At 37.8% G+C, this 13,412-nt stretch overlaps 1 protein-coding gene across 4 annotated transcripts in view; it reads right to left on the minus strand.

The window, feature by feature from the left end:
• ZNF516 (zinc finger protein 516) overlaps window positions 1-13,412 on the minus strand; it is a 140,621-nt gene that overhangs the window by 12,631 nt on the left and 114,578 nt on the right. For 3 of the 4 annotated variants that reach the window (XM_060774967.2, XM_060774968.2, XM_060774966.2), the window contains exon 4: window positions 5,731-5,835. In XM_060774967.2, the coding sequence (XP_060630950.2) occupies window positions 5,731-5,835 (105 nt within the window). Of the gene's footprint in view, window positions 1-4,663; window positions 4,732-5,730; window positions 5,836-13,412 lie in introns of all 4 variants that reach the window. The other variant, XM_060774969.2, reaches the window with a different exon arrangement.

Here is a 13,412-nt window from a genome sequence, read left to right on the forward strand (position 1 = left end):
AGTGTGTTGCACAGAAAGTCATCATAGAATGAGAAACACAACGACCCCTAGGTAGGGAAGTTGATAGCCTTTGAGATATCATGAAGCATGATCTTTCCATATTTCCCTAAATACTAATGGAGAGAAAAGTCTCTTTAGTCAGTCTTAATGAATGGCCAGTTTCTTATCTGAAGGCAAAATTCCTTTATCTGCCCTACTCCTGTGGCACAGAATATACAGAGTACAGACTAGAATCCATAGCCATGAACCAGTTTGGTACATTTTAGCTATTTCATTTATTATTCGGGATTAATAGCCTCAGTCCAACAGCTACTCCTAAACAGAGCAGACTTATGGAATCAATTGCTGAATGGTATGCCAATGTTTATATAAACCCCACTGCTTTTGTAGGTCTATTCTGGCTAGTACTAGCAACTGGATTTGAGCCAATGGTTTCCAACTATCTATTTTTAATAATTATTTCCACTACACTAAAAATGGAGCTCCTGCATAGTGCTTCAGGACTATACTTGACAAATCTGCTTCAATATGATCTTACTGCAAATCAAAGAAGACAGCCTCTAATGCAATATTTGTTATCTCCCATATGGGGAGGTGTGCTCTCAGAACCAATCTGTTCCACCCATAGCACAGATCTCTGGACATTTTCACACATGACATTTAAAAAAACAGCTTTGAACACAGCATGTATGCACACATTAGAATACCGTGAAAGGAGAATACAGTGGAAAAGGCAATCGTTGTGAACATCCAATGTCTTTCTATCCATTATGATTACTGCACTCAATTTACAAATCTGAGAAATGCAAAACCAAATTTAAGTGATATTTTTGAAGATGCTTTCTGTCTTTCCTGTCTTATTTCACTATGCACATTTCACAGACTTGGTGAATTCAATCCAACTATATCCACCTTTAAACTATATCCAGAGGAATTAACATACTCAATCAAACACAAGTTGGGGTAAGAATGTGGTTGTAAAATATGGCTTGTGAGATTTCTTGGGATTGTCTTATCAATGGTTTTAAATGGAAATATGGTTCCATTTAATTAGATGAAGATTAAATTAACTTAAGTAACAATGATTTAAATGGATTGGCAAAGTTGACACTTGTTTCTAGGATTCACCGATTGAATATTCTTCCCTTCTGAAAATCTTATCTTTGAAAGTTCCTTGAATAGATCAATAAAGTAAACAGCTTTGATTATTTGGGATTTATATAACTGTCCTACATATCCTTAAATAGGGCAGTATCAAGAATGTTAAAAGAAAATTACCACTGTAAAACAAACTTAATCTTTATTGAAAAATCTCCTTTTTAAGAATGAAGGAAGAATTGCAGGAATGACTAAAAGAATCGTTTTCAAATCCATTTTAATTAAATGTTTTTACTATCTAAAATGATAGTAAGGATTTCGCATGGGGGAGTGTTTGCAAATTCAGGTGTGACACTCCAGCAGAACTGAGATTACTTTAGTGTCTTTGGGGATTTTTCTTTAGTTAAGAGAACAACTATGCTCTTAAATAGAAAAAAAAAACCCCAGTGATGTTTCCAGAATGTTTGGAAGCATTGAGAGATCATCTCTCCACCTCCAAAAAATAAACCAGAGAGAGAGATGGAGGACAGAATGTCCTATTGTTTACTGCAGTGATAAAGATGACAGTAGACACAGTTAATGTTTGCAGTTTAATTAATAACAACACCGACAAGGCAGAGAATAAAGAGAAAATACAGCCGTCACAAATATGAGGCATGGAAATAACTCCTGTTCATGGCCAGCCACTTAGAACCTTTGCAGCAAGGGACATTACAGATTGGTGCATCTTGTCCTTATTTAGCAGTTCAGAAGTTGCAATAGCTTTCAAGAGAACTATAGCGAGCATAAGTGCAATGCTAAGTCATGATTTGTGTTCCCTCTTCAAATATAAATAAGTAGTAATCCTGCACACAATTATGTGTTCTTTCATCCTAAAATAGGTACGATGGGCAAGTTTATCTATTTAGTATCCCACTCCCCAGGTTAAACCCAATCCCATGGTTCCATGTGACATCTCCCAGCATATTCAGATTTATCTGTTTGAAACTGCAGGACACAATGTGAATCTTTGTAAAAGTTGTCCTCATGGGCAAAAATGAATACTAAATCTCTCTCTATATATATGTATTAGCCGTCCCCTGCCATGCGTTGCTGTGGTCCAGTCTGGTGATCTGGAAAATAAAGGAATGGTTTCTAATATATATAATTCCTTTATGCTTGCGGGTAAACAGTATTCCTTGTTGTTTCTATGTCGGTGTTGATGTGGAGATTGTCTGGTTTGCCTAGTATGGAACATATATATGCAATATATAATTGTCCTTCTATAGGGGTCCCTTTAAAATCTATACTATATCTCTCTCTGTGTGTGAATCATATATATCTATATATATCTATGGCTGGATGGCTCTTTATTGGGAGGGCTTTGATTACATTTTCTTGCCCTGGTGAAGGGAGTTGGACTGGATGGCCTTAAGTATTTCCAGTTGGTCATGGGGGTTCTGTGTGGGAAATTTGCCCCAATTCTGTCATTTGTGGGATTCAGAAATTGTAGGTGAACTATAAATCCCAGTAACTACAACTCCCAAATGTCAAGGTCTATTTGCCCCAAACTTCGTCTGTGTTCATATTTGGGCATATGGAGTATTCGTGCCAAGTTTAGTCCAGATCCATCATTGTTTGAGTCCACAGTGCTCTCTGGATGTAGGTGAACTACAACTCCCAAACTCAAGGTAAATGCCCACCAACCCTTCCAGTATTTTCTGTTGATCATGGGAGTTCTGTGTGCCAAGTTTGGTCTTATTCCATCGTTGGTGGAGTTCAGAGTGCTCTTTGATTTTAGGTGAACTATAAATCCCAGCAACTACAACTCCCAAATGACAAAATCAAATTTTTTTTAGTGAAGGACATACATTGGGTTGTTAGGTGTGTTGTGTCCAAATTTGGTGTCAATTCGTCCAGTGGTTTTTGAGTTCTGTTAATCCCACAAACGAACATTACATTTTTATTTATATAGATGTATGTATGTATATACACACACAACCTGCTCTATGGATATCCTCAAAAACTATGCAGGCTATTCAAGATTTACAGAAATTGGGATTTTTCTGTAGCACAGTGTCGTCTTCTGAGCGCATAATAATGTGTATTGTGCAGGAAACCCACTTTCTGTGCATAAAGTAACATTACTGTGCACAAAATGCTTTTTCAGAGGAAAAAAATCAAACCAAAACAAAAAACAAAAAATTGCACATTTCACAGTGAACAAATCCCAATTTTCAACTCTTCAGGATTCTTATTATCAGGGTTACTCAACATGAGGGAAAATCTCCTTTTAAGCTGAGATTTTTTCTATCCCTGTTGAACAGACCTGGACAAACTCAAAAGACAATTCCTAAGGGGACAAGCAACAGTCTCCCAGCACCACCTACTGGGAATATTCTCAATTTAGCATGGAAGAAATCTTTAGCTGTAATGCTAGCAATTGCCATGAGGAACACCTCAGTGTTATGAGTAGCTGCTTCACATTGGGAATCTGTTTTCACAGGGATGGCAATACAGTACTGGTGTAAACTGAGCATCGGTCATTTTTTGCAAGTAAGGGACCATCAAGGTCATACAGACTAATTCATTTTTTTGGTCTGTGCGGAGTATCCCTGTCATAATTGAACAAATATTACTATTGAAACAAAATTAATGGTGGATACAGTGAAATAGTGAATATGACACATTTCTCTGATGGGTTGGAATATTATTAATCTATTTTGTTTAACCTGAGTTTGGGATGGAGGTGAATGGGATGTAATTTCCCTACTTGAAAAGGAAGATGCGGAGCTTGGGAACATTCCATTGTAACTGCAATTCCCAGATAATCTTCTAGCATAACCACTGGGGATTCTGGGAGCTGTCATCCAAAGAATGTTTCCAGGCTTTGGGAATTTCTGGGTCACTACTATGGATGGGTGGGTTGGTGAAAAAACCAAACGGATTGTAACTCTCTGGAAATAAAATTAAGCCAAAGATACAGAGGAAGAATAAGAAATATAACGTCCAGGACAGCTCTCAGCATTAAGTGAAAAAAGGAGAAAATTTAGAGGACAGGTGCTGGGCAAGAGTAGAAATATTCTGGATTGTCAGGAGAAGAAAACACACACCACCACACAGAGTCCACAGAGACTGAAAGATAAGTGTCTTTCAAAGAGAAGAGCTACATAATACTGCGATAGGAATACTCTTCAGAAAAACACCGACTGTGCCTTGGTTGTACTGTTGCTTCATTTCAGAAATCAGAGACATGGATAGATATGTACTGACAAACTATCTACTGAAAAGGGCATGAAATTTTTATATGCCTTTAAGTGCACTTTATAAAAATTACCCTCCCAGCCTCATTCTAAATATATTGTTAGTGGGGGTTTTTCTCACACACATTTGGTAATAAATTGCTTCATTTGTGTTGGGTCTTTCCATAAATTTGAGAACCTAAAACAAACACGGTATTTTGTCTGTTTATACTCCAGCTATCCAAAGAGTCGGTGCTTTACTGATGAGTATCATTGTGCAACTTTTTTTTTCTCCCCCAGCTACCACATTAAAAACCAAATACCCAATTAATTGTAAGACATACTTGTTTTGGGGCATCTGCGGAGGTGGTGTGAACTTCAGTACCTCGGAGTCCATTAGACTCAAATACCACTGTGGGAACAAGGGGGCTTGTTAACAGATGAACATTCAAGCTTCGTTAGTGTGTGTACATTATTTGAGTCCATTACAGATTAACCACATTTGGGGGGAGGGTTGGGGGGAGGAAGCAAAGACACCAGCTCCTCGCCTGTAGCCGGAAAATACCAATTTACCGTAACACTTACTCTAAGAGAGTGTGCTAATGGCAGCCTAAGGCCACTGCCCTTTTTAATTCAGACTTCAGTCCTGAAGAAAGCAATCACTGACAACATTAATTATCAGTGTATGTGTAAAGGGACCCTCTTCTTGAATTACTTACCATTTGGCCTCTGTCATTTTGCATCAGGTTGGCTTATGTATGCATCATTCACACTTCTCCAAAAAAAGGAGGGGGCAGAGAAAACCTTGCAAGTCTCATTGTCTCATGTAGTGCTATTAAGGTATCTTGACACACTCGTAGTTTTAGCTTGCTAGGTTCTACATAGGAGCGTCACATTTCTATTTTAAAGGGTTGAGTGCCCAAGCTTAGCGATTTTGATTTTAAGAACCACAATAAGGGAAAGATTGAAACCCAGATCTCCTTCCATCCAGAAAAAAAGGAGAAAGAAACAAGCTTTTATGTTTTGGTTCAAAAAGGTTCTTTGATTTCAATTTGTGCTGGTGGCAATAGAACACATTAGCATATTCATTCCAGAGTATTCGGCTTTCTAATTAAAATTGTTGTTTTTTTTTGTTTTTTATAAAACCAACAACACATCACCACCCTATGAATAAGCTTATTTCAATGGAAACGCAATGCGATGCGATGCAAGGGAGGTGGAGGGAATCGAGTACCTGGAATGGAACAAGAGCAATGCTAATCATATTGGAAATGATGCAAAATGGGGAAGAAAGGTGCTTTTAAAAATCATTTAGGTTAGTAAAGAGGATTAAGAATAAAGTCAATTGTGGTTAGTTGGGGGAGACCTCCCCCACCCCACTCCCTCTGTAAGGACGGAGGAGAAAATGTACCTGTGTGAGACCTCAGGTGGGTCCTGAGGTGGCTAGGTTGAGTAAAGCCCTTCCCACACTCTATGCAGAGATAGTCTCCTTGGCGTGTTTGTGTCCTAAGCATCCCTGTGGTGGAGAGAGAAAAGGGGAGGAGGGAGAAGCGAGGAGTAAGGAAAGTTGAGAAGAAAACATTATGCCAGAGGAAAACATCATTAGTATGTCTAATGTGTCATTATGTGAGGCTACCTTCAGGCCCTGGATGACAACTGTCAGCCTTCATCTAGGCTCCAGCTGACAGGCCAGGCACACACAGGACTGCAAGAATGCATAAATTACATTGAATTAAAAAATGCTCCCCATGATGTGCCCGCACCAGGACTGGCATGTCAGGTGTGCGCTTTTCATAGCAGCTGGATCCACTTTTCAGCCATCACCCAGCTTTGTCAAGCAGTACATCAGGCAAATCAAAGTGACTCCAGCGTGGCGGAGACAAGTCACATGGATAATAGGAAGTGAGTAGAACCAGAGCCCGACTGTCCCCCCCAGGCTGCAATACCTTGGAGACAAATGCAGCGTGAGTGGAGCCATCACAAACGGATCAAACCTTTAGCCCTGCCTTACCTGCCTGCCGGTGCAGCTTTGACCCCAGACCTCTGAGGCACAGACGGGAGACATCTGTGAATCAAAGTGTCATTACGGACATTTGGAGATAGTAACAACGCAGCAGTCTTCTGCCAGCCTTCGACAAACATGTTTTCTAGGCCATTAGCATTTGTGGAAAACGACTCAAACCTCTTCTTTTTTTCCAAAGGTCAGTTTACAGTATCTGACTTAAAGGGCTGGTCGTTGTCTTTTTGCTGCTGATCAAAAAGGACACGTTTGACTTTTATTGGGTTATTTATTTCTCAAATTCTTTGAGCATCTTTTTTTGCTATTTTGGTAAGACAGGATTCTCTAAGTGAGTGGGAAAGGCCTTTTTTATTTGCTAAGCTTGTCCTGTATTGAATATATATATTGAGGTTTTCAATGAAGTTTCAAGTTGCGAAGATGGTAGAAATAAAGCTTAAAATAACAGAATGTGAATCCCATTTAATTTCTTTTCAGGAAGAGAAACCAATTCCAGTAAATTAGACACTATCTGGCATTGCATGTTGTAAGTGAAAATACACCATCTTTTTCACCTTGATGAAACAGCAAAGGCAATGCATACATACACATACGTGCCATATTCAAGATGAAATACAAAATTATGTGTGAGGAACACAACCTCAGTGTGTGTGTTTCCCAGTCAAGTGTGTGTTGAGCATTTCCTGACTGCTTTTTTCACCAGTTAAATATCCTAGATGATGGTTTAACATGGTATAACATAATATGTCTGAGCCTGACCTGGACAAGTAATGCTGCTTGTTTACAGACATGGTTTAAAATTGAAAAAAAAATTGCCAAAGAAATAAGGTTTATACATTGCATTAATGATTTTTTCCCCCTTCTCATTTAGACTCACTATCCTTACTCAGTCCTAGATAGTTTCAGTGCTGAACCTCAGCTGCCTACTTGGACACAGATACACTGGCATATTGAAAGCAATGTTGGGATGATAACAGCTTCTTCTTTACAGGATCCCTTTACATTTTCAAGGAGAGGGCATTTTTAAAAAATACGTAGTAGAGAAGGTGATGGCTTAGAATGATAGACATGAGGCATCCCAAAGTTTGTAGTTCTTTTTTGTTTGTTTTCCTGCCACCAGCAATAGCCCTGGAGCATTCCTCATTGCAAACAGAATAGAACATTAAACCACATTGTGACATACTCTCAATTCAAGAAGCATTCTTCAGGTATATCTTGTTTTTATTGATGTTGTGTGCCTTCAATAATTTTTGATTTATGGAAACCCTAAAACAACCCTAACAGAGGGATTTCTGGGACTGTGAAGGACTCACCCAGTGGGTTTCCACGGCCAAGTGGGGAATCAAACCCTGGCTCCCATAGTCCACTGTTCAAACAACTATATCATGCTGCCTCGTGGAGTGTATTTAGATATGTTTAGTACTTCTGTAACACTAACATTGTCATGGGTTCATGCTAGGGAATCTTACGATTCTTAATTTAATCACTAAAGAACTTCTGCAAGAGAAATCTGGTGTTGTAGTTTTGGGGAATAGACTAAAACTCTCTAATAGAGAATTAAAACTTTCTCAAGAAATCACAATTCCTAGAACTCCACTAAACTGAGCCATGGCATTAGTGTTATCAAGCAGCAATAAACATACAGTGTAGACATACCACTAATAACAACAAACACAACAATGAAAATGAGCGAGAGGGAGAGGAGATGGCTGCTCTAAGAAGTTTCAAATTCTTCAGCCTGTAAACCTGCAGGATTTGCCTTTTTCTAGCAGGAACAAAAGGCATAACCCCAGGGCTGGGTTATGTGGAATGCTCTCTGAATGGTAGGAAGCAAGATAGATAGGTCTGCAATTTGAGTTTGAGAATGGCCAAGTCTTGTTTTCTCCAGACAATGGAATAATGACAGCTGCCAGCCTTCATTTAGGCTGTCATGGTCTCCAGTGCTATTTTAGTATGAGTGATATATTATTCATTCTGAAGAGGAGGAGATCCAGGGGCCAACGTTCAGATCCTGGGCTTTCCAGACTCATGCAGATTGTCTAAAATGAACAATAAAAGTGGAATTGACTGGAAGTCCTTCTCTAGATTTGAAAAAAGGATCTTTTGGAAGTTAAACAGTATGATGGGAAAGCTGTAACCTATTTAAAACACCAATCACTGTTCCTAGAAAGTTCAAAAAGATCCAATTCACCCACATTTGGGTACAGAAAAGGAGCAGTTTGCCAATCCTTATGTAACCTACGAGAACTCCCTGGAGAACATGATGGTCATTTTGCATCTACTAGTCCTGCAATGTGCTTTTCACATTCTTTTCTTCTAAAGTAATGTGAAACTGTTACAATGTGATTGTTTTTCCTGCAACAATTGTACACAATGAACATTTTAATAATGTCTCCATTCAGATGACAGCAGCTATTCACTACTTCAAAGGCAATGTCTGCGAACAGGCTCCTTTATGGTGTAAATACCAAAACTGAAACTCCGTCTGTGAAGAAAACATCCACAAAAGGTATCTGTGATGTAAAGAATATTTTTAAAGAACGTAAAAATTGAGCACTGCTCAAAATTCGAAATCTATGAACTCATTTGCTATCTATACAAACGGTAACTTGTAAGTATTGTTGAAAATGTGTTTTGGCTCGCATATCTGGGAAAGATAATCCTTAAGAGATGGAAGGGAACTTTAAAAGCATTGAAAACATTCATAAACACTTTCTCTTTGAGCGATTAATTTTTAGTTTGGTCTAAAAAATCATTGAGTTTTGTGGAATTTTTTTCAGCGTTTCTCGGGAAGATCAGTATGGTAGTTGATAAGTTAGCTATACCAGTGCAGACTAGGAGCTGTTCAGTGGACAGAGGGCACTGGAGAACTCAGTTCTTTGCCTGATAGCACAATCATCCCTCCATATTTGCAGTTTCCACCTTTATGGATTTCATTATTTATTGTTTTGATTAAAATGTTTCATCTAGGTTTCTTTAGGTCCTCCAGTGTGGCTTTATGGCCATCTTCCTCTGATCATGCTACAGAACTAGAAATATCTGTAGAGAACACCTTTATCGGTGCCCCTGGGTGATTCTATGGTCAGCTCCCAGCAGATGCTGACCATAGGGTAATGCTGGAAGACCTAGAAGTTTCTAGAGACTTGTTCCCTCAGATATAAAAAAATCTTTAGTCAAAAATCAACCCCCCAGAACCTGGTTCAACTTAGCTCCATGTAAATATGGGTACTACACCTTCACTCATTATTATTTCAAAAGGAACCATCCTCTTTTTTGAGTGGTGAAAAGCAAGAGCTTTATCCATCTAAAAGAAAATACTCTATTCTCCTCTATAGTATCACTTTGGCCTTTTTGAAAGCCTGGTTGAGAAAATAGTGGTGGTGGCTGTCCCACTGAGGGAGTATTGGTTCTTTGCTCTCTTTGCAGAATGACCCTCCACTTATCTATGGGTCATATCAAAACACACAATTTTGGCCCCAAAACCTACCCTTGACTTATAATCGGGGCTGACTTGTACACGAGTATACATGGTAGCATGATTGTTATCAACCACTGCTCAAACAAAACGTAACACTTTCTATCTGTGTGTTAGTAAGATGTGTGTTATGGCCCTGAATTTACTGTAACTGTTGTCTTTATGTTCTATGTTCTGTACACCACCACGAGTCGCCTTCGGGCTGAGAGTGGCGGTTAACAAGTGCAAATAATAAATAAATAAATAAATATCAGGTTTTTCTCTTAATGTATGTTTGACATGTGGGAAAAATATGAAAAAAAATATATCAAAACCGATTGTATGATTAGACTGTATATCCTGAGAGTATACTTTGCCAACAATTTAGCAACATTCATATTTAGTATTCCAGAGTCTTTATATCAAAGGTTTTTTTCCAATATCATTTTTGTAAAATTCTCTCTCAGGGTATACTATATTATATTAAGAAGGTGGAGATGTATATAAATATTAGTCACTTTTATTTACATAAATTTCAATCTCTCATAATGCAGAGAAATTTCTGTGAACCAAAAAGGGGTAATTACTGTGCTGCCAGTGTCACATTTAATACCATGATAGTTGTAAATAACATTAATACTAAAATAACCTCTACAGATTTGAGGTGGTTTTTTGTTGTTTTAAAAAGATATTCTTAAGCAAGCATCAAGCTAGTGAATGCCTGACATAATACAAATGCTAATAGCTTGTACTGATATTCTGGCAGTACTTGTAACTATTTCTCCAAGGGATTGGAATATCACTGTGTTACTAGAAAGAAACAAAACTGTGCACTTGTCTCCTGAGAACAGGGGGCCAATTTAAAACGTAAAAGCCAAACCTTCAAATCTTCCCTAGTTTCACTACATACTAAAGCATTCATAAGGGAATTCTCTATTCAGTCTACGGGGAGCAATAAAGATCTACTGCAAAGGCAAAATATACTGAATATTCAAAACTAGAAAATGAATAATGTGTGTGTGAGAGAACGAACTAGGTGTGAAGCAAAACAAGGTGATTTAAAGGTGCTCCAACCTTGGCAAATAAAATTAAAATAATTCTAAATTCTTGCTAATTTCAATCTGTGGGTGATAAAGAATGATAAAGAATGATAATCGCTGCTGAATGGAATCATTCAGATGATAAAATGATCACAACTGCTATGCAAACAAAAAACTAACTGTTTACACCAACACATTATTAAATAAGGAAATCAGACAAGGAAATTAAAGACAAGATAACAGAAAGGTAATATTCTGAATTCCTAGGATTTATTTTCTGGTTTGACAAAATCAGTGAATGCTGATAATGCAATACATGTATGAGAATTTGAGGATGTGATGCAAATGGAAAATATCCTAACAAAATCTATTTTTGTAACAAGAGAATGAGAGAGAAAATTTAAGCTCCTATTCAACCAGGTTGCTCTAACATTTCTGCTCCAGCCATTTGACTGCCGTAAGCGTTGACGATATAGTTACATAAAGGGTGGAGAACCTATTGTGTTTGTATGTTTCCCCCACTTTGCTTTGTACTAAACTTTCAGCTCTTTGTTACTGAACAAACTTCCAGGATTTTTATTCTAGATGGATGATCTATATGTATCCTCTGACCCTTACATTCTGATGTCTAAAACAAAAGGAAGGAAAGACATGTGTTGACATATTCCAGCTAAGTTTCTAGTTGCATTCTTGTTTCAGGAAATCGGTACTCAGTTTCAGAAGCAGCATTGCCTTAACTTTTACAATTACATCAACTTCATAATATCAGGGGTATTAACTGATGAAGCCCAATTTTCCCAGCAGTCTTTCCATCTGCACAGCCTTCTTTGCTTCTGTTTCTTAGAGGACACACATTAATGTTTTTCTGTTCTCCAGATAGCTTTCATTTCATTTTCTGTTCTCCAGATAGCTTTCATTTCCATGTATAAATGGAAGTGGGACTGTGTAAGCAAGGAATATTTCTGAAGGGGACTTGTCGCATTTATCCTTTTAACAGTCAGAAAAACATCTCTTATTTTAACTAGCACAGAATGACAACTATATTTATAGTTGGCTAAGCAAATATGCAACAAAAAGACTAAGAAATTTAAAAAAGATACCAAGGTAATATACAAAAAGAAGTAGGCTTTAGTACCATTCCATCCAACTGTTTTGAACTGCTAGGAAAAACTCCAATTAATCGTCTGCCGTTCCACTTTTACATGCTTTTAAATGTCCCAGTTTTTCTCTCCGATTTCCACTTTCCTTCTTGTCTTTGGTTTACCACAAACAATGGAAACTGAATTCATTCTGCAAAGTAGTTTGTACTCATTTAATTCAACAGAAAGCAAAGGAAAGAAATGGGAGACTGAATCTTGACCTTCCCTGTGTGCTCAGCCAAAAGTAAACTACTACATCCTCTCCAAGCATGTGTGCTTTCTCATTAATAACTTTTGCCACCTTGCTCACTCTGATGTTGCTTGACCATATGTGTTCCAGTTTTCTTCTGTGAAATATTGGAGAATATGTAGCATGAATGCAAGACAACAAATGTAAGGCAACAAATTTAGAGGGTTAACTGTGCACTGCCCTTCTACCCAATTCTTTGGTGTGTGTATAAATTAACCTTAATATCTAACAACTGGCTTATTAAACATTTTCATGGGACACAATATCCAACTAAATTAATTCAGAGCTTATGCTATTATAACACTTCTCTAGCCCTGTCCCTACCTTATTGGTGCTGATAGCTTGCCACTTTGAACGTGAAGGTAATAGAGGCCTGGATAGCCAAGAAAGATACTGTTATACATAAACTGTCACCAACTACACCCCCTATACTTGCAGCATAGTCACAGCAAAGCATAATTACGGAACAAATTAGTAGCAATTAGCAGCAAATGGATTTGGGAGGGACAAAGACATGGGTCAAATAATGTCTCTCCCAATTTCTTAATCTCCAAGATTCAAACTTAGATCATTCACAATGCTGCACAAAGCAGTCAATATTGTCCTGACTTGGTTGTAGTAAGACTGAAAAGCTAATAAATGTCAAAGTTGTCCTGATAAAGATCCTTGTCCAACTGATTTCTTCACCTGAATGACTATCCATGACTCTTACGGTTGCCTTCAATCTACACCCAGTATTTGTACTCTTACAGAAAACTCCTTTCAACAGAAATATCTCCCCTGCCATTAGGTTATCACAGTTTTCTCCATTTATCCCTATCTATCTATCTATCTATCTATCTATCTATCTATCTATCTATCTATCTATCTTACCAGTGGAGCCAACACGACTCCAGCACTATCCTTCTCTACCTATCCCAATTTCCTCTCCATATTTTTAGGCATCTTTGTCTGATGAATAAAGTTGTAAAAACCTTCATAGATTTTAATGTTTAAGGTAAACTTTGGAGTTTGTTTTAAAGACAACAATGGTCTCCTCTGAATGCAGATGGAACTTTTGCAGGATTTTCCAGGTATCATACTGTCTAAAATAGCTGCTTATTGTATGCAAACCAAATAGGACAGAATGTAAGCAATTGACTGTGGATACAACTTTAACAATGCAAAACTAAGTCTGAATGTTGCAACATAGT

This window comes from Anolis sagrei, chromosome 4 (assembly GCF_037176765.1).
Source record: "Anolis sagrei isolate rAnoSag1 chromosome 4, rAnoSag1.mat, whole genome shotgun sequence".
Taxonomy (NCBI): Eukaryota; Metazoa; Chordata; class Lepidosauria; order Squamata; family Dactyloidae; genus Anolis; species Anolis sagrei.